The sequence below is a fragment of the Bidens hawaiensis genome, unplaced genomic scaffold, assembly GCF_021521415.1.
Source record: "Bidens hawaiensis isolate Kalapana, Puna unplaced genomic scaffold, B.hawaiensis_p1.1 tig00012954_1, whole genome shotgun sequence".
NCBI lineage: Eukaryota > Viridiplantae > Streptophyta > Magnoliopsida > Asterales > Asteraceae > Bidens > Bidens hawaiensis.
In genome coordinates this window covers 615,080-638,281 of record NW_027492082.1, presented here as the reverse complement: position 1 = coordinate 638,281, position 23,202 = coordinate 615,080, and the positions used below count along the sequence as shown (strand labels likewise).

The 23,202-nt window shown below is 38.4% G+C and overlaps 1 protein-coding gene across 1 annotated transcript; it reads right to left on the bottom strand.

The window, feature by feature from the left end:
• Positions 1-12,565: 12,565 nt before the first annotated feature.
• LOC143542690 (uncharacterized) lies at positions 12,566-13,108 on the bottom strand. The gene has a single exon (XM_077035223.1). The coding sequence runs from the start codon at positions 13,106-13,108 to the stop codon at positions 12,566-12,568; it is 543 nt and encodes a 180-aa protein (XP_076891338.1).
• Between the last annotated feature and the right edge of the window lie 10,094 nt (positions 13,109-23,202).

The following is a 23,202-nucleotide window of genomic DNA, read 5'->3' as shown; positions in this document are numbered from 1 at the left end:
ATATTATTACGGGCATTTGTTTCACAAGCTAGGCTTAGTGACTAGTGAGTGGGGTTATTAAAATCTTGCTTTATTCTTGGTGTTCAAAAATCTGGACTGCTCACCGATTAATCGATAGTTCTCATCCTACTGATTAGTTTTGGGCTAGTCGGCTAATTGATCGTCAATAGTCAAATCCGGCAAAAATCACGATAAAATCGGACTTAGTCGGCGTTTTCTAACGAAGTTCCGGCCAAAATCGCAGGTTTCGATGAGATTCCGGCCAAATTAAGAGGTTTTCAATGAGATTCCGGCTAAAGTGTATATATATATATATGTATATATAAAAATGTGTGTATATATAAAACTGAAAATTATGCATTAAAGTCTGATCCGATTAATCTTGATTAATCTCGATTAATCGCTAGTTTCTACCCCCACCGCCCGACTAGCAAATTTTACGGCATTGTTTATTCCTATGTAGTAACGAACGAATGGTAATAGGTATCGGTATCCAGATGATGTTTGTGACATCTGCCCTGGTCCGACCCGACCCAGGTACCCGTTTCTCTGACCCGATCTCTCTTTTATTATTTAATATTTATACTTATATTTTACTTTTAATAATAAAAATATATATTTCCTTCCCGCCTTTTTCTCTCTCTTTCTTTCCGCCGTCCCCTCCCTCTTCCTTCTCTCTTTCCGCCTTCTGTTCCCTCTTGTCGCTGTCCCGCCCTTAAGCCTTGTTTCCCTCAACTCTATGCTTGTCCTTTGGTTCTTTCCGCCTAAGGATGTCTGCAGCTCCACGCGCCAGACTCCTTACATGGAAGCCTGCGTGAAGACATCTTGTTCCTGCGATGCGTGGAGAGAACTCTTCTCGCAGCGCGCTAAGAATGTATGTTCTTCCCGCAATGCGCTAAGAATGTATGTTCTTCCCGCGATGCGCTTAGAATTCTTGTTCTTCACGCAGCACGCTAAGGATGTGATTCTTCCCGCAGTGCGCTAAGGATTGTTGTGCCAGCCTTCGCGCTCGCGCACTCAGCCTTCCCGCGCTTAACCCTTGTATCTTCTGTTTAAATCTAGCCGTTTGCTTTTGTGTTGTCTTATCTTCCGTGCTGTTGACCTAACCTATCTAATGTCTGAATAGTTACTTTCGGCGCTGCATGCGTACCAACCCCATTGGTTGGTAGATAAAGTGACTGACATTATCTTTTGAGATCTGCTTTTGCCATGCTTGACCAGTACCTTTATCTGACCTGCCCATGCCTTTTTACTGTTCGCTGACAGCTTTATCTTGCCCCCTGCAGCTGCCATATCTTTTGATATCTTTACTTTTCAGAACTTTTTACCGTTGATATCTTTTCTTTTACTTTTTGAGATCTTTTCCCCTTTTTCTAGGGTTTGTGTCTCTTAGGGTTTTCCTATAAATAATAATAATATTTTCCTAACACTTCACACACAAAACACTTAATCTCTCCTGTTTTCCTTGCTCTCTCTGCCGCCTCCTCTCTGCCTCCGTCTTCCTCTCCGTTCTGCCTTGTCTTTCCGGTAATATATATATATGATAATAATGTTTTACTTATTAATTATACTAACTTATAATCAAGACTTAAAACAAATCATTAAAACAATAATCTTATTTATAGGTTAACTTGTGCTTGTTTAAAGTTGGTTCTTGCTTTATCTTACACCGCATCGTTTATCAAGTGAGTTATCTCGTACCTAATCCCTTTTTATTTTAAATGCTTTGGGATGTTCATGTGTTCATACAAAACTTGAGTCTTAAACTGTTTATGAACTTTAGTCGCGCAGTATCCCATGTGTTGAGGACGTAGACTTGGCTGTTTATTTGTATGTGTGGATCATTAACCGTATTGACGGTCTATTCCGCAGTTTTCATGGTACCATTAGATGAACACGGGAGAACTATCGTTTATGATTTTCTCTTTTGTTACACTTGCACAGTTAGTCTTGTTTGTGAGCTCAATTGTGAGCACTGGCAGTCTTGTCTCTTAGAGTTGGTCCCGATCAGATTACACCCTTGTTGAAAACCAGACATACACATGTTGCGCGCAGATTTATTGTTATCTATGTATTGTATTAAACTTGATTTCTCACCAACACGAAAGTGTTTGACGTTTATTTTAACACATGTTCAGGTTTGCAGTAGCTGTTTTGGAGCTGGTGGACACGTAGGACGTTTTTACTTTTGGACCTAGAATTAAAATGTATCAAGACAAGTTAATGTTGTTTGAATGTTATAATTTATAATATATTGATTTATGTTTGATTTATGTTCTTTATTTTCCCCGCTGCGCGTGCGCGATAAAATGTGTATTAATAAATATTGACACCAATAGTGTCACGAGTAATGAAACAATATGTGGCGCCCCGATGTATAATCCGCCTTTGGTCGGGGTGTTACAGATTGGTATCAGAGCTCGTTGACTTTAGGATAGGTGGTTAGACGTAACGGCCTAGAATACCTAAGAGTCCCTTCTCGCGCATAAGAGAAATCTCATGTTTGCGCGCTTATTGTTAATTACTCGTTATTTATGAATATGCTCGCACTTGCGCAGTATATGATTTTATGTTCTATTTCGCGATATTTCGATTTTGGTTGAATTTCGATTTTTATTGATTTTACTTACATATTCGTTTGTGGGATTTGAAAATCCGAAAAGTCATGGTGATACATGAATAGTTGATTTTCAATTTCCATTTACGATTATGTTCTGAGGTTGGAGACTTGAAAAGTCATGGTGATACATGAATTGTCAACCTCCAATACTCATTTTCTTGTATATTTTATATTGAAGATTGGAAAGTCATGGTGATACATGAATCGTCAATCTCCAATACTCGTTTACTCGTATATTTTAAATTGGGAATTCGGAAAGTCATGGTGATGCATGAATTGTCGATTTCTGATTCGAATTTGTTACCTTTATTAAGTCTGCATTTTGGGTCATTTATTTTACTTTAACTTTTGATAGCATCTAACTCCGTGAAACCAAGCTTTATAAGATTAAAACTTTGCGATAAAAACCAAGATATTAACTAAAATTAAAATTTTTATAGAATGCCTCCGCTATCTCGCCGATTTCAGAGAAGAGAAGCCTCGCGCATGCGTAGACAGCAACGTTCCCAGGAAATGGCCGCCGCAATAGCCCAAGCTTTGAGCCAAAACAATGCTAATACCTCCAGTTATAACATTAAGTCCTTTAATGCGGGTAACCCTCCGAAGTTCACAGGTCTTGAAGGAGCCACCGTGATGCTCCAATGGCTTGAGAAGATTGAAAACACTTTCCTCCACACCCAATGCCCCTCAGACAGACGAACCCTATATGCTTCCAGTGTCCTGGAATCCAGAGCGCTTACATGGTGGAATGGAGTAGCCCATGCGCGTGGCGCAGAGGCTGCTTCTAGCATGACATGGGAGGAATTCAAGGAAATTCTTACGCGAGAATTCTGCCCTCCCAACGAAGTTAAGCGCCTGGAGGAAGAATTTTGGAACTTGAAGCAGTACAGCGGTGAAGCGCGCGAGTACGCGACGCGCTTCCACGAGCTAAGCTTACTGGTCCCTCACCTTGTTACCCCTTCACGCCGAGCAATCGAGAAATTCCTTGGGGGTCTCCCCATGGAAATTCAAGATTCTGTATGGGCCAGAAACCCAGTTACCCTCTCTGACGCCATTGAGTTGGCCGCTGTGCTCAGCGACAACCATGTCAGAGCAGGAACCCTGTTCCTGCGGGGAACTGAGAAGACCAAAACCACCAAAACTGTCCCTGAACCCGCAGAAACCAAACCAGAACCCTCAAACCGTAACAACCTCAAGCGCAGGCGCAAGGCCTATGCGCTTACCAACCCGCCCATTGTCCAGCAACCCATTTATCAACCTCCAGTTTACGCGCCTAACCCACTGTCAACCTACCCAGCACCTCCTGTAGTCCATAACTATGCCTTAACCAATCCAGCACTCCCTGCCCCGCCTCCTAAGAAACCTTACACAGGAAACCATCCCTTTTGCCCAACCTGTAGATTTCACCACCCAACCCAGACCCCGTGTCGACTTTGTACCCGATGTGGCCGTACTGGTCACATTGTAGAAAACTGTAGAGTCCCTCTCGCCAATCCAATTTCGCCAACACCACCAGTCTACCCGCAGAACCCACAACCAACCTACCAAAACCCACGACCCAGGTCGTGCTATAACTGCGGTGATCCCAGTCATTTCCGGAACGCGTGCCCGAGACTACAAGTTCAGATCACACAAGCGAATCCGGTGAACCAGATTTCGAACCAAGTGACGCGTGGACGAGCTTTTAACATAACCGCGCACCAAGCGCAAGCGAATAATGACGTAGTTAATGGTACATTTTTACTTAACGGATTTTATGCTTCTGTACTTTTTGATACTGGCGCCGATCGAAGTTTTATCTCTCGCGCCTTCGAGCAGAAGCTTGCGCGACCGCGCAACGATTTAAAAGAAGATTTTTCAGTTGAATTGGCTAATGGTGAAATTATTTTAATTAACTCAGTGATTAAAGATTGTACGCTTAATCTTAACGAAAACGATTTTCTGATCGACCTCATCCCCATGCCTCTTGGAAGCTTTGATGTTATTATTGGTATGGACTGGCTCTCGAAGAATCGCGCCGAAGTTATTTGCGCCAAGAAATTGATTCGCCTACCTCGAGAAAATGGTGATCTTTACATTTACGGCGAAAAACCCTCCAGTGGTCTTAAACTTATGTCTTGCGCCGAAGCCCAAAGACTCATGCGGAAGAAGTGTATTGCATTTCTAGCCCATGTGGTTAAACCCGATGAAGGAAAGAAGCTTCGCGATATCCCTGTTGTGCGTGATTTTCCTGAAGTTTTTCCTGATGATCTTCCTGGTATCCCTCCCGCTCGTGAAGTCGAGTTCCGTATTGATCTTGTCCCTGGTGCTTCCCCCGTAGCTAAATCTCCTTATCGTCTTGCACCCGCTGAGATGCAAGAATTGGCCAGCCAACTTGAAGAGTTGACTGCTAAAGGATTCATTCGCCCTAGCTCTTCGCCCTGGGGTGCTCCGGTGTTGTTCGTTAAAAAGAAAGATGGATCGTTTCGCATGTGTATTGATTACCGCGAGTTGAACAAACTCACCATTAAAAACCGGTATCCCTTACCGCGTATTGACGACCTCTTTGATCAACTCCAAGGTGCCTCCTGTTTTTCGAAGATCGATCTCCGTTCTGGTTATCATCAGTTGCGTATCCGCGATGAAGATGTTCCGAAGACTGCTTTTCGAACTCGTTATGGCCATTTTGAATTCTTGGTCATGTCCTTCGGTCTAACCAACGCACCCGCCGTTTTCATGGATCTAATGAATCGGGTGTGTAGGCCTTTCTTGGATAAATTCGTGATCGTGTTTATCGATGATGTTCTGGTGTATTCTAAGACCAAGGCCGAGCATGAGCAACATCTCCGATTGGTATTGCAAAAGCTTAAAGCTGAGCAACTCTATGCTAAGCTTTCCAAGTGTGAATTTTGGTCTGATGAAGTACAGTTTCTTGGTCATGTTGTAAACAAGATGGGTATTCATGTCGACCCATCCAAGATTGAAGCAATCAAGAACTGGATTACGCCATCCTCTCCTTCTGAGATCCGTTCCTTTCTGGGCTTAGCCAGTTATTACCGGCGCTTCATTTCGAACTTCTCGAAGATCGCTTTGCCTTTAACAGCTCTGACGCACAAAGGTAAACCATATATTTGGGGCTCGAAGCAAGAAGAAGCCTTTCTGACGCTCAAGCGTTTGTTGTGTGAAGCTCCTGTTCTTGCGCTACCTGAGGGAAATGATGATTTTGTCGTGTACTGCGATGCCTCCAACCAAGGTCTCGGTTGTGTTCTTATGCAACGAGGCAAGGTTATCGCTTACGCATCAAGGCAACTTAAGATTCATGAAAAGAATTATACAACTCACGACCTCGAGCTTGGTGCAGTTGTTTTTGCCTTGAAGATCTGGAGACACTACCTTTATGGTACTAAGTGTATCCTTTACACTGACCATAAAAGCCTTCAGCATATCTTTGATCAAAAGGAACTTAACATGAGGCAACGCCGATGGAACGAACTCATCAGCGATTACGATTGTGAGATCCGGTATCATCCTGGTAAGGCTAATGTGGTAGCCGATGCGCTCAGCCGTAAACCCAGCCAGCTTAACTGTATCTTGCCGCGCACCCAGCTTCACTTTGCGCCAATTCAAAGCAACCTTGAATCGCGCATTCGTGACGCGCAGCGCGCATCCATCAGTAATGGTAACCTTCGCGCCGAGTTAGCGTGTGGCGCGGAAGCGCATTTTGTCCCTAATCTGAGTGGAATTCTCTGCTATCTCAATCGCATCTGGATTCCCTTTGATGAGAATCTTCGCGCTGATATCCTGAGTGAAGCGCACAAATCTCGGTATTCTATTCATCATGGCGCTGATAAGATGTACAAGGATTTGCGCCTTACTTATTGGTGGCCCGGTATGAAAAAGGATATTGCTGTGTTCGTAGCTAAATGCCTGACTTGTTCTAAAGTAAAAGCTGAACACCAACGCCCGTCTGGTTTGCTCGAACAACCAGAAATTCCTACGTGGAAATGGGAATGTGTAGCGATGGACTTTATTACCAAGTTACCTTTGACAGCAAGCAAGCATGATAGCATTTGGGTAATAGTGGATCGATTGACTAAGTCTGCTCACTTTCTGCCCATTCGTGAAAACTACCGTGTTGAGATTCTCGCGCAGCTTTATGTCAAGGAAATTGTCTGCCGCCATGGTACTCCTTTGAGCATCATATCCGATCGCGATGGCCGTTTTATATCTCGCTTTTGGAAATCTCTCCAATCTGCGCTAGGAACTCGCTTGGACATGAGTACGGCATATCATCCTCAGACTGACGGTCAGTCTGAGCGAACTATTCAAACTCTTGAGGATATGCTCCGATCTTGTGTTCTTGATTTTGGGGGTAATTGGGATTCGCACCTGCCTTTGATCGAGTTCTCTTATAATAACAGCTATCATTCCAGTATTGGTATGGCCCCATTTGAAGCACTTTACGGTCGTAAGTGCCGCTCCCCGATTTGTTGGAGCGAAGTGGGTGAAGCTCAAATCACAGGACCCGAACTTGTTCAAGAGACAACCGATAAAATCGCCAAGATCCGTGATCATCTGCTGACTGCCAGAAGCCGACAGAAGAGTTACGCAGATCGTAGGCGGAAGCCTCTCGAATTTCAAGTTGGTGATCTTGTTCTCCTCAAAGTGTCGCCTTGGAAAGGTGTTGTCCGCTTTGGGAAGAAGGGTAAGCTTGCTCCTCGTTATGTTGGTCCATTCAAGATTCTCGCGCGTGTGGGAAAAGTTGCCTACAGACTACACCTGCCGCCCGCGCTCAGTAATGTGCATCCAACGTTCCATGTATCCAATCTCAAGAAGTGTTTAGCTGACGAGAACCTTCACATTCCACTCGATGAAGTTCAAGTTGATGAATCTATGCATTTCGTTGAGAAGCCTGTTGAGATTATGGATCGCGAGGTTAAGCAAACCAAGCGCAGTCGTATCCCTATCGTGAAAGTTCGCTGGGAGTCCAAGCGCGGAGCCGAGTTTACATGGGAAAGGGAAGATCAAATGAAGATCAAGTACCCGCACCTGTTCTCTGCGCAACCTACTTCGAGATAAATTTCGGGACGAAATTTCTTAAAGTAGGGGAGACTGTGACATCTGCCCTGGTCCGACCCGACCCAGGTACCCGTTTCTCTGACCCGATCTCTCTTTTATTATTTAATATTTATACTTATATTTTACTTTTAATAATAAAAATATATATTTCCTTCCCGCCTTTTTCTCTCTCTTTCTTTCCGCCGTCCCCTCCCTCTTCCTTCTCTCTTTCCGCCTTCTGTTCCCTCTTGTCGCTGTCCCGCCCTTAAGCCTTGTTTCCCTCAACTCTATGCTTGTCCTTTGGTTCTTTCCGCCTAAGGATGTCTGCAGCTCCACGCGCCAGACTCCTTACATGGAAGCCTGCGTGAAGACATCTTGTTCCTGCGATGCGTGGAGAGAACTCTTCTCGCAGCGCGCTAAGAATGTATGTTCTTCCCGCAATGCGCTAAGAATGTATGTTCTTCCCGCGATGCGCTTAGAATTCTTGTTCTTCACGCAGCACGCTAAGGATGTGATTCTTCCCGCAGTGCGCTAAGGATTGTTGTGCCAGCCTTCGCGCTCGCGCACTCAGCCTTCCCGCGCTTAACCCTTGTATCTTCTGTTTAAATCTAGCCGTTTGCTTTTGTGTTGTTTTATCTTCCGTGCTGTTGACCTAACCTATCTAATGTCTGAATAGTTACTTTCGGCGCTGCATGCGTACCAACCCCATTGGTTGGTAGATAAAGTGACTGACATTATCTTTTGAGATCTGCTTTTGCCATGCTTGACCAGTACCTTTATCTGACCTGCCCATGCCTTTTTACTGTTCGCTGACAGCTTTATCTTGCCCCCTGCAGCTGCCATATCTTTTGATATCTTTACTTTTCAGAACTTTTTACCGTTGATATCTTTTCTTTTACTTTTTGAGATCTTTTCCCCTTTTTCTAGGGTTTGTGTCTCTTAGGGTTTTCCTATAAATAATAATAATATTTTCCTAACACTTCACACACAAAACACTTAATCTCTCCTGTTTTCCTTGCTCTCTCTGCCGCCTCCTCTCTGCCTCCGTCTTCCTCTCCGTTCTGCCTTGTCTTTCCGGTAATATATATATATGATAATAATGTTTTACTTATTAATTATACTAACTTATAATCAAGACTTAAAACAAATCATTAAAACAATAATCTTATTTATAGGTTAACTTGTGCTTGTTTAAAGTTGGTTCTTGCTTTATCTTACACCGCATCGTTTATCAAGTGAGTTATCTCGTACCTAATCCCTTTTTATTTTAAATGCTTTGGGATGTTCATGTGTTCATACAAAACTTGAGTCTTAAACTGTTTATGAACTTTAGTCGCGCAGTATCCCATGTGTTGAGGACGTAGACTTGGCTGTTTATTTGTATGTGTGGATCATTAACCGTATTGACGGTCTATTCCGCAGTTTTCATGGTACCATTAGATGAACACGGGAGAACTATCGTTTATGATTTTCTCTTTTGTTACACTTGCACAGTTAGTCTTGTTTGTGAGCTCAATTGTGAGCACTGGCAGTCTTGTCTCTTAGAGTTGGTCCCGATCAGATTACACCCTTGTTGAAAACCAGACATACACATGTTGCGCGCAGATTTATTGTTATCTATGTATTGTATTAAACTTGATTTCTCACCAACACGAAAGTGTTTGACGTTTATTTTAACACATGTTCAGGTTTGCAGTAGCTGTTTTGGAGCTGGTGGACACGTAGGACGTTTTTACTTTTGGACCTAGAATTAAAATGTATCAAGACAAGTTAATGTTGTTTGAATGTTATAATTTATAATATATTGATTTATGTTTGATTTATGTTCTTTATTTTCCCCGCTGCGCGTGCGCGATAAAATGTGTATTAATAAATATTGACACCAATAGTGTCACGAGTAATGAAACAATATGTGGCGCCCCGATGTATAATCCGCCTTTGGTCGGGGTGTTACAATGTTAGTATCGTATCGGGTGCCGTCGATACCAATTCGGTATCGATGTTTTGTGGTTTCGAGATCAGTTTCGTACCGGTACCGGTATTTTCTTGAATTTTTGTTTTTGGTATTGTATCGGGTATTTCAAAATAGTGCCCGTTTACAAGGATTTTCGGTACCGATGTTTTAAGTACTACTATCGAGCTCATCCTTATTCCTAAGACTATCCTCAACGCGTCGCATCTAGTCGACATATTGTATAAGCTTTTCATTCATTAACAAGCCCAAATCAGACATTTCAAAGGCCTGTTTCATCCCTTCTTTGAATTCTGCAATTAAGTTAGATGAAGCACAAATACAAATAATGTCATCAACATAAAGACATATGTACATATCCTCTTTGCTTGCAACATTCTTAACATAGAGTGTTGGCTCATTCTCACTTCTTTTATAACCATTGTTGATGAAGTATTTGTCTATCTTTGAGTACCAGGCTCTAGGAGCCTATTTTAGGCCATATAATGCCTTTTTCAGCTTGTACACATAGTCATGTTTTCCTTCTACTTCAAAGCCACAAGGCTGCTCAACATAGATTTCTTCACTTAACTCTCCATTCAAGAAGGCTGATTTTACATCGAACTGGTGAACATTCTAACCTCTTTGAGCAGCCACACTTAGCACAACTCTAATAGTTTCAAGCCTTGCTATAGGAGCAAAGGTTTCTTGGTAATCAATACCGGCCATTTGAGTGTATCCCTTTGCTACAAATCTGGCCTTATGCCTCAAAACTCTCCCATCAGAACCTACTTTAGTTTTAAACAACCACTTCAAACCCACAACTTTCCTGTCACAAGGAACCTTAACAAGTTCCCAAGTATCATTCTTTTCAATGTTATTTGTCTCTTCTTGCATGGAAACCAACAATTCTTGTTTCTTGCAAGCATCTTCAAATGTTACGGGATCTGTGGCAGTAAGAGCAAATTGGCAGGCATAAAAATCTTCATCAATATCTACTTCAGTTTCATCATACACATCATTAAGACCTTTCAATCTTTGTCTTCTAGGCACGTGAGTGTGGGTATAGTAGGATTGTTTTGTGAAGAGTCAGGTATATTTGAGAGTGGGGTAGGTTGGTTCATGGTTTGATTTGTTGAAGTGGCAAATTGGGAAGTGGTTCGGCTAGGTGTTGGTTGATTAATGTTGGATTGAGAGATGGTTTGGTTAGGACTTTGTGGATCATGAGTGGTATTATTGTTAGGAATGAGGGGATCATGTTCTTGTATAGTAGGAAATGGATCGGTGCAATAGGTTTGAGAGGTTTCAGTGGATGTATTGTGCCATGCCCATTTTTCTTTTTCCATAAAGGTAACATCCCTTCTAGTGATAAACTTTTTAGTAACCGGATTATACAACATATACCCCTTGCTTTGTGAAGAGTATCCTATGAAAATACATTTTTTAGATCTTTTATCCAGCTTCTTTCTGAATTGAGAAGGTGTAAGCCCATAAGCAACACACCCAAACACCCTTAAGTGATTCACAGAAGGTTTCTTAAGATACCAAGATTCAGAGGGAATTTATTTCGAACTGCTTTGGTGGTTGCTATATTAACGAGATAAGACAGATATGGCAACAACTTCTGCCCAAAACTGATTAGGGATATTCATTTGCTCCATGATACTTCTAGGCATCCCCATGATGGTTCTGTTTTTTCTTTCAACTACACCATTGTGTTCAGGTATATAGGGTACGATTAACTCCCTTTTAATACCAAAAGATTCACAAAAGATATTGAATTCATCAGAGGTATACTCTCCCCCTCTATCCGATCTTAGAACCTTAATTGAATGTTCACTTTCTTTCTCTACCATGAGTTTAAAGCTTTTGAATTTACTAAAAGCTTCAAACTTTTCTTTGATGAAATACACCCAAACCATCCTAGTGTAGTCATCAATAATTACTACCACCCATGCTGGTGGCCTGCATGGCACCACATATGTCAGAATGGACTAACTCAAGAGGCTTAGTTGCCCTCCATGACTTAAAAGGAAAACTTTCTTTGGTCTGCTTACCAACTACACAACCCTCATATTTGTCAGCATGTTGTATAGTTGGTAATCCCATGACCATATGCTTATCATGCATTAATTTAAGACTTTGGAAATGATGATGACCGTACCTTTTGTGCCACAACATAGATCGGTCATCTATGGGTGATTTTTCGACTTCACTGGTTGTCTTTCCTTTTCCATCAGAAGCATCAGCAGCATTCAATAGGAACATGTTGTTCTGAAGCGGAACATGCATAAGGATCAACCTAGAAGACTTGCTCTTTATAGTACATTTACCATCATCAAAGAGCAAGGAATAGCCTTTCCTCATCAATTGGCCTACACTTAACGAGTTGTAGCCTAATTGAGGAGCAAAATACACATAATCAAGTAATCTCAATGATCCATTTGGTGTAGTGATCTTCACAGTTCCTTTGCCTTCTACAGCCAATGCTTTCTTATCTCTAAGTCTAATTGAGATGTTAAATTTATCATCCAGGGTTGTAAAGCTTTCCTTACATCCAGTCATGTGATTAGATGCTCCAGAATCAAGGAACCACAAATGAGAATGAGTGATATTACCGGCACTATCAGCCATCAATGACATCTGATCTTCAATCAACGCCAAAAATAGCCTTTGTTCCCCTTCTTCATGAGAATCATCAGTCGGCAGCCAAATTAGCAGTTGGTTGTTCATCTAAGAACCAACATTCTTTTATCACATGACCCAATTTGTTACAATTGGTGCATCGTGGGATCTTGTTTATGTCACCTTGGTTCCTCCCCCTTACTCTACCTCTAGAAGAAGATCTACCTCTTCCCCTAAAGGTTGAGGAATTTCTGAATGACCTATTCCCATCTTGCATAGCCTGAAGGGCTTGCTCATCTCCTGTATTTTGTGACTTCTCAGGAGTGATTCTACTATTCATCCTCTCTTCTTGTGATTGCAAACACCCCAGGAGTGAGTTTGGAGAGATCATGGCCAACCTCTATGGAGGGTACTACATAATCAAACTTTGGAGTTAAACTGCGTAGTACCTTCTTCACAACAGTTTGGTCGGATATTTCTTCACCATAGGCCCGTTTTTGACTTACAAGGGCCATGACCCATCCAAAGTAATCACCAACAGCCTCGCTTTCCCTCATAGCAAGGTTTTCAAATTCTCTTCTAAGACCCAGGAGTTTGATAGCTTTCACTTGAGTATCTCCTTGAAATTCCAATTTAAGTATTTCCCATGTTTTTTTTGCACTGGAGGCGGCAGCTATGCGTGAAAATAGTTGATCATGAACAACCTGTTGAATGATGGCCATCGCATGAGCATCTTTCTTCTGGGCATTATTTAGTTTTCCTGCATCTTTTTCTGCTTCATTAACACCTTCAATGACCAGATCCCATAAGTCTCGTGATATGAGAATGGTCTTCATGCGAACGCTCCAATACTCATAGCCATCCCCTCTAAACATGGGATAGGAGTTGGAGCTGTGGGAAACACAATGGTTTGTTCAACCATGAATTGGAGGCTGAGGAATTAGGGTTTCTTTACGAAGAAGGGAATTAGGGTTAGAGGAATGAGCCCAGATCAGATTGGCTTTGATACCACTCTGATGGTTTTAACAAAGTGATAATAACAAGAAATCAAAAGAAATTGCTCTGTGATAATTATTGAATGATAAAGTGATGATTACAAGAGAATCATAAGGCTCATTAAATAGAGCTAATTCCAAACGTACATATGCAGAAAAATAGGATAAATAAACAAACTAAGTTAGCTGTTTGAAGACCAGCAACTTATTGAGATAAGTAGATAATGCATGTGTTGAAATATAAGCTTGAATTATTTTTTATCACGTTGGAGGTCAACTGATGACTAGCTGTACATAATTATTATTATTTTTTGAAAGGTCAATATGTTAAAACCGAAAAAACAGGGACTCACAAGAAGCTAGAACCCAAACAAGTACAGAAAACAAAGTAAAAACAAAGAAACAAAGCGGCAAACATCTTACAATGAAAAATTAACAAAGTTAAATCTACACCATTTCTCACAATCCAGTGAAGATATTTTGCTCCTATGTTTTACCCAAAAGAATGAAGTTATCTTGATGTCGTTTATCACCTTGTCTAGCGAGAAATCTTTGCCATTGAATATCTTTTTGTTCTTTGCATTCCAAATCACCCAACAAATAATAGCTTAAATCGCTTGTATTGCATGACATCCCTCCTTATTTCTTTTGTGTTTGGTTGGATACTCAAAAATTTCTCGTATCGAATCAAAACCATATTATTATGGTACATTTACCCAGTCATGTATAATAGACCAGATTTCCTTATTCGGCGGGCATTTTACCATCAAATGTGAGACAGCCTGTAGATGTAAACTACATAACGTGCAACAAATTCCACCAACCTCGACTCCTTTATATGACATCACCAATTTAGTAGCAATTCGATCCAAAATTAATTTCCAAACGAAGCAATTAACCTTTTTCGGTACCCACTTTAACCAACAATGAAACTCCACAACTTGATGTCCAAGATTATCCAGTTGTCATCTCAATGCTTTAATTGTAAAAGAGGACTTAGAACCGTCAGCCTCGAACCAAGCCTAAACATCAGGTTGCCTATTGGGTCGCAGGCTAGCCAGCAAGTTGTCGCATACATGTTTCTCTCGTTTTTGTAGGGCCGACATAGGATTTTGCATCCATCTCCAGATCCATTTATATTCTTTATTTACCATACTCTAACAATCCTAAACCTTCACATTTTCTTACTCTCCAAGTAAAATACTAGAGGAAATTTATTTTTCAAAGATTCCTCACAAGCCCACCTATTTATTCAAAACCGAGTTTTGCCCCTAAGCCCAAATGTACTTGCAACCTGTCCTCCAAAATCATCCTTTCATTAGTATCCTCAAGCTCAAACCTCCCAATCTGTTTCCAACTACCAGGAATTGATTTTTTAACCGGGATAATCGCCCACAAAATTAGCTAGATGTAGATTTTTAACAAAAAAATAAGACACAGACACATAGTTACGCAGTTGGTCCATAACGTTTTTCTAAATTAACAAGATTGGATACTAAGGTTTAAAAGTCACATGTATGCGTACTAAGGTTTGAATTTTGTAACAATGTTAAGTACTAACTTTAACTTCATTTAAATGTTAACATAAATGATAGGTACGGGCAAAGTAGCCAAGGACATTCTCACATTTTCACTCAAATTGCTTTGGCTTGTTTTTTTTTGGCGTATATTGGTTATAGTTTGGTTTTTCTATTTCAAGCACACCCGAGTACAAACAATGATAGGTTAGTTAAGGACCCACTTTTGCAAGATGGTTATATTATATATATAGATAAAAATCAAGTGTTAGTGTCACAAAAGATTTTTAAAACTATTGTTTTAGTCTTTTATATAATTACTTTCAAAGATTATGCAACGTGGCTTTAGTTAGTTTTTCCAACTCTCACAATCACTCTTTAGTTAGTTTTCCAACTCTCATAGACACTCTTTAGTTAGTTTTTCCAACTCTCACAATCACTCTTTAGTTAGTTTTTCCAACTCTCACAATCACTCTTTGCCCATGATCAAATCTCCAAGTTAACATCTTATTTCCTTTTGTTAGTTATTGTATTAGGGTTTATTATTAGCTTTTTTTTCATGTACATTTTTTTTTGTTTTAAATATAATACGATAATCTAACAAAATTATTTTTTAGGTTTGGTTCTCGTACCCGTAAATAGATAGCAATCGAGTGTGGGTCGACTTTTCGCCGTAACGCCCATATTTTTGCTTTTAATATGTTAACTTGACGGAACTATTTTTTGGGTTTGGTTCTTAACCGTAACAAATATAGTTGACACTGACCAAATTCGCGTCGACTCGACGCTGCAACGACCAAGTTTTACTGACCTAACAAAAGTTTTAATATGTTTTTTTTGTATTATATGTCACGAGTCACTACTATTCTGGGTGTTTACTAATTTATGTTTTGTGTTTAATGTCTGTAACGGTACGAATCTAACTGATAACAACCGAATTCGTATCCGCCGCCGCGGGTTACCACCTAGTTACCTTTATAATCACATTCTTGGACTCTCCGGAATTAATGTTGGGTTATGATATATACTTATATATTTTAAACTACTTATATAACTCGTATAACATGATATAAGTACTTTTTCAACTTTGAAATAATTGGTAGATAAATACAATATGTCGCCAATGATAAAGATTATTGGAAGATGGATTCACAAAAGTAAAGTGAGATATTCAATCCCCCTTTAACTAAAGATAATTAATAATGCACTTATAATTATAAAAAAAAGTAGTTATTGTATGAAACCAAGGTTACATATATAGCCTCTTGCAATTGAAATTCAATGTAGAAATGAACAAACCACTCAACAAGCTACTAGTATGCTTTTGTATATGCGTGTGTATGCGAGTTAGGGTGTACCCAAGATACATACATGCACCTTAAATAGAATCATCACTTTTAGAGGATCCAAAATGAGCCTTCTTCTTACCCCTATGTCCACGTGTAGGATGACTAGGATGCTGCTCATCATGGTCCTCAACATCCAAATGGATACCAGGATTATTGGCAGAGTAGCTACCTCCAATCATGATGGAGTTATTGACACCTTGAAAGTTGCCATTTAATAAGGTTGTCAATGGAGGATTCACTTGGTCTTTATCCTCTTTAGATTTATCGTCCACGCCACTCATATCACCCGTCATGGTGGCACCCTCGTTGCTCCCCGCCATAGTTATGATCCCAAAACCGCCATGGTCATCGTCATGATCATGTTCATGGTCATGGTCAAGCATGTTGCTTGCACTTCCACCATCGGTCGGTTTCTTTTGGAGATGAGCTAGACGGGTAGTGAGTATAGACATCATACCGCGAATTTCGCGGTCGAGTATGTACTTTTGTTGCTTCTCCCCCGAGTCAGGAGCCGTCATGATTGGTTTTTTATATTTTTTTAACTACCTTAGTTGGTTAAGAAACAAGAGACAATATTATTAGTGTTGGTAGTTTGTTTGTAGGTTGCAACTTAAATACAAGTGAAATTGGAATTTGTAAAGATGGGAAATGCCTTCCCTTAGTAGCACTTCAAGCATTTGATTCTCTTTAAACCTTTAGTTTAAGGGAAATAAGAAAGCAAAGAAGTGATCCCTGAGCTAGGCTTCAATGTCTTCATGTTGTTTTTTTTATTAATAATATATTATCAATTTTTTGCATTATTTTGTTTCTTAAAACTATTTTAATGAGCTACTAATATACCACCATTAACTACCTACGCACCACCTACGCACCGTGCAGGTTCTGATCATCAACCTCTAAGATAAAAAGGGACACCTTAAAGCTAATGGTAATGGGGCTTGTTTGAGTCTCAAGTGAGCCAAACAAAATCTGACACGTAGGCGTTGATGTGGCACATGATCAAGCCCCTCAACCAAGCCCCAGAGGGTGTAGTGGTCCAGGTGATCAGGGGCCTGGTCAGGGCTTGATTGATTTTTTTATTTATTATTTTTTTTGTTATATACACAAATATAAATTAAAATACTTCATTAAAACATAAATAACAATGAAAATAAAAACATAAATTTAAAATACATAAAAATAGAGTTTTTATTTTTTTCCTGCCAATTTCTTCCGAATATAATCTTTTTCTTCCTCCATTATCACTTGATCGGATAGCGGTAGGTGGCTAAAGTCTTTAGCTAGAAATGCCAAACTCTTTAACCGATTTTTTGTATGTCGAGCTTCACTAATCGAGAGGAGGGTACTTGACAATTCGTTAAATTTTATCTCGAGCTTCACTAATCCCGCTTCTCCGGTTTTCTTCTCCTTACCTTTTTGGGATTGTTCTGCGGGTTTAGCCGGCTCCGGTTGTGTGTTGATATTACCGTAACCCGAGCCCGACATGGTTTTAAATTTGAGAAACTTAGAGAGGTTTTTAAAGTATTAGAGAGAAATGTAGAGAAAATTGTGTGTTAATGTTATAAAATGGGTAGTTATTTATAGTGGGTTTGAATTAAAAAAATCACATTTAATAGCCTCCCGCGCCCCCAACCACCTGAGGGGTGTAGCGGTCTTCGCGAGCCACGTAGGCAGCCGCGCCCCCCGCTCACCCCCCACTACCCTCAGTCTAACAAAAAAAACCCCTCTAGAATTACTTTTCACAGTTATCATTTGAATTCGGAGTTAACCCGAGTTACAATAATTTTGATTAAAAAAATTCAATTTATTTTTTAAAAATAGTGGAATTCTGCTGCGTTACATAACGAGGATTCGGTCGGAATAGTTTATGTTTGTCGAAATATCATCACTCTGTATAGCAAACAAAAGAGTAAGCCAAATAAAATATAGTTCGATATTCCTAAAAGGATGTGAACACGTGCTTTACAGTAAACAAATGTCATAAAAATCTAAGTTTGTGCTTCGATATTTTAGACATTACTCTTTACAACTCAACCTTGAATAAGTTTAATATATTATTATAATAAATAAAAATGATGGTTCAACCACATAGCCTCTAATTAGCCTAATAATTTGTCAAATGACACTCCCATCTTTTCATCTTTAATTCTTAATTATTTTATTAAAATAAATCATTTAAAACTTTCAATAACTAATCCCTTTTTATCCCTATATCACATCAAAAAACTAGTATTCTAACATGTTTTTTCCACGTGATATTTAATTTTAACAAAAAGAAGTGCAGAGTATTTCTTAATGATATACTTTGACAATATTTGTTTTAAAATTTTAATATAACATTCCATTATTTTTTACAATTTAATCACTTATACAACATAATAGTCTTATTAATCTCATGTTAAAAAGTAAATTCTTTAAATTGTGTATTTAATCTTATTTTTAATTTAAATTATAAACTACATTTAACACTTTAATTCTTGAAAACCATTCATGATTTTTAAAATCTTTCACTTTCCTACTATAATTATAACTTCTATTATATTCCAAATAAAGTAATAATAATAATAATAATAATAATAACAACAACAACTATAACAACATGCTAAAAAGCATAGAAACTACTTTTTATATAATTTTACTATCCTATGTTTCTATTAAAATTGGTTTATTTCACATAAAAAAACAAATATTTAATTGTTATAAGTTTTGAACAATCATTCAACAACGGTAATTTTCATTGTCGGCCATGCGGTATTACATGTTCATGTGCATCAAATCTAGATAAATACTTTTCAGGAAAAAATATATGTGAATATGACCAAAATAAAATATCTGATGGTCGTTGTCATTCAAAACATATAATGGTTTCATGTTGTTTGGGATGTTTTGATACTTTGAAAAACTGAATATGTCTTTTATATTTAAGATAATGTTTTTTATGTTTTAAAACACTTTTTCAGTTTTTGTGAAGTAGCATTATTTTAAACTTCTAACATCCGGTTATATATATATTTACATGTTAAACCCAAATATTAATTTATATCTATTTATAATATAATATATTTATTAAACTTTGTGTATTGTTTATTTAAGTATTTATATGAGTTGTATTCATTTTTTTACACTATTCTTCTTAAAAATATATATCTATATATCAAATTAATATTATTACCAAATGAATTATGGTTTTAGTAACAATTGTAACATCCCCAAAATTTTGATCCAAATTTGACAACTTAGGAAAGTTGAGAGATCAAAAATAATATCAAAACAAGTCATGAGAAAAATATTAAATAAGGAAATGTAAGAAAAATAAGGAAATAAAAATATTTCCTAAGTTAAGTTTACTTACATGAAAGAAATTTCATCCCACATTGGAAAATGTAAGAAAGTGGAAGCATTCCACTAAGGTATAAATAAGGAAGATGAAATCCATCCCACATGAAAAGTGGTAAATGTAACAATCCCAAAAATAGGGTCAATTTTTTTTTAAGAAAACTTATCGCCAATGTGATGTTAGTCGAATTGTCGAATCGAACCGTACGTTAAAGGTCTTGGCCCGAACCGTCAATATAATAACTAATGGGCACAGCCCAATGATTAGGTAGAACCGGATAGAGCTAGAGATAAGCCCAATAATGGTACCATAATATGTAACACGAGCTCGACCCAAATTAATCAAATAAAACCGAAACTCGGTTAACCCGAATGAACTCGATAACTCCAAACATTATATGAACTACTCTATAATTATTTAAATCATACCGGGTATCCAAAATATTTAACCCAAGCGAACCCAAACCTGATAACTCCAACAGATTATATGAACCATCCCATAATTATTTAACACCACCGAGTATTCAAGATAAAAAAAAACTCAAACATCAAACGATCTCTTATCTTACGACCTGGTCACCAAACCAAACGAAACGAGAACCAATTAACGAGATTGATGACATACTATATATTACCCACCCACAACATATAAACTGATGTTTATATAAATTAACCACTCTATTAAATTAATTATTGAAGTTTATAAAAATAACTAAACTAATATATAGGAAACCATAATAATATCTTCATAATAATCCATCAAATCCTGCAAACCCAATTGAAGCCCCTGTCACCACCCCTTCCCTCCATTCACGTTCCATCTTTTCAAGAGCCAACCAAATCCCTTGCGTGGCCTCTTCTCCCAAGAAAATCTCTGCTTCAATATCCTTCATCATATCCGCTTAGTCGGTGTTATCATTCATGTAGCCATCCTCAAAACTCTCTCTCAAAATCTCTGGAAGAGTTCAAACCAACCAAGAACACCAAGAAATCTGGCCCGAAACTTCCTGCTATATGTTTGCGAAATCAGTTCAAGAATCGGGTAATTCATTATCATATTATCCAACCTCCATTCCATTCCATTGCAAACCTATTGGTTAATTCTATTGTTGTTATTCCAGCCCTAATCTCTCCATCCTTGTGCTCTTAGAACCCACATAGGCAAACATGTGGAACGTGTTCAATCGATCGAGGTATCTGTGATTATGTGTTTATCATTCTTGTCGTTTAATTCTAAGTGTTTCTGAAATCCATGTGTTGTCCTATGAATGACCAGCTCTGTACATGATGAATCAAAATCATGTACAGGTCATTAACTCGTTCCAGAACCCGAACTCGTCACTAGCTAAAAACTAATTTTTACAATCATAAAAACCTAAACGAGAAATTCAGTTTTTAAAACCAAACAAACGGGATGCAAAGCTGAACCATTTTAACCTTATAAACTTATAGAAATATCGGCCTGTTTATAAAACCCAGACCCGACCAGAACCAGTGGTAACCATAACTAGCCCGGGACCACTATATCCACCACTTTCACATGCAAAACTGATAGACCTTGAAGTCAACTTATTATGATCATTATGAAAAGAGGAACAAAATAAAAACATGATCACGAAATTCTAAAATCTATACAATGTGCAGGCCCCAAAACCGTGGACAATTTAGGATCATTCGGTGACTCGTTTACATGTAAACTAACTTGAAAGCCAAACCGATATGTGACTATATTAAATTCTGGGCATCTAGCATGATTTCCAGAAGTTATTTAACTCCCTAAACCTGGGAAGGACCAGCCCCAACTGACAATAACAAACCGTGTATTTTAAACCATTTAAACCGACACTTTTGTGACCCGTTAAACTAAGAAATGAACCCTGCAACCTACATAACGCTATAACATCTTTTTGCAGCCATAAGGATAATGTTTTCATGATATATAATATGCTCCAAAAACTATTTTAAGTAAGACATTGCTTTTAAAACCGAACTAGAACCTAAACGAGCCAAAACCGGGCCCGTTAGTGAAAATGCAGCAATGGACATCTTTTTAAAACCCATGAAATGTCAAAACAACCTATTTTTATTTATTATAACAGGCCCTAACTTGTTACTTGACGAAAAGCGAGTTTTTGTTAAAAGTATAACGAAAGGGCATTTTTGAAAACCGGTTATTTCTCAAAAACTGATAGTATTAGATTGTGTTTTTGAAACAGAGGCTGGTGAGTTTAAATGCCTAGATAAAAGCTATGAAATGTTTAAGGGAAAATGTATATACAAAATGGGCCCGTTTGCAAGCTTAAACTCATTGTTTCGTTAAAACCGACGAACGGGCTGACTTTTAAAGACTAAAATGCTTCAAAAATATAAAATATATTTTTTTCCAGAAAGTTATATTTAAAAAAAACTTTATCATAATGGTATAATACATTTTTGGTAGATACAACATTTCTTTTGTCAAGAAGTGTTGTTTAAACGCGATTTACGGTTGAACCGACATAAACCAAACAAACATTTTGAAAAATACTAGAATATGAGGTTTCTGATTTTCAACAACAAGTATAAGTGAATAAAACCTTAACTTGAGTATTTACTTAATTTACAATTACTAACCGAGTCTTTAACTTGATTTTTACTAAAATGAATGGTAAACGATCGTACAGGGACCAAGGCCGTACAAACTCAAACTTTCTGAAACATTGAACCTGCAAATAACTTACTTTTATAACATATATCGTTCTGAAAAATGATAAGTTTTGATTTCCAGAGTATCTTCTAATATAAACTATTCATTCGAGACATATCATAAAAACCGACAACCGGTGAAAACCGGTATTGTTAACTTTTCTAATCCTATGACCTTAAATTTCAAACAAAAATCATTAAGCTACTGATATAAATAAATTGTATAGCTTTGATGGTCATACGGTAACCCGAAAGCCAATCGAAGGCCCGAACTTTCCGAAAACGGAAACTTTATCGAAACCCAATAACTGAATTGAGCTAAATAAAACTCTTAGTAGTGAACTATAATACCTAACACACAACACTAATATTATAAAATTATTTAAGTGTAACTTTCCATAAAAGGAAACTTTATTCACCGGGAACCCAACACATTGAATAACACTTAGAATTGACTAGTACACAGTATCTATACATTTTACATTGTTGTCCAATAACTTATTGTTGATCCATGTATATATTAGGCGTACTTGGTGGTTCTTAGCGTAGTTGCAAGCTCATAGATTGTCTTCATTTACACATATGCATACAGACTGAGGTGAGTTTCTTGCTGCCCTTTTTACTTAAACTTTTTGGGCTGGATACATGTTGGTTTTACTTATGGTGTGATATATACCAAGAGGTGTTTTACTGATAAATTTTGTCCCAACTTTTACACAATCATTAGCCCAAGGGAATGGGCCGGAGGCTTGTATGGGTAGTACTATTTGGGAGACCCCCACGCACAGTGACCCTATGTTGGGTAAACCACACTGAGATCTGCGGATCGTTACGGCATATAACCTACGTGTTTGATTATTGCTTTTAGCAGGGTGATAGTCCGGGACGGTTTAACTTCTAGCATGAGTTGGGTATACTTATGCTAGTTGCAGGTTTGATTGTGGACTTGATTGATGTGCACCATGCTTTATACTTACATACACGCAAACTTGCGCGCTTTTATAAATGAACTGTTTTATGTGTATTTGAGCTAAACTCACGAACTCACCAACTTTTTAGTTGACACTTTTTAGCATGTATTCAGGTA

Bases quoted from the DNA above. Each gene is read 5' to 3' on its own strand.
- LOC143542690 (XM_077035223.1), bottom strand. From the start codon at position 13,108: ATGTTTAGAGGGGATGGCTATGAGTATTGGAGCGTTCGCATGAAGACC.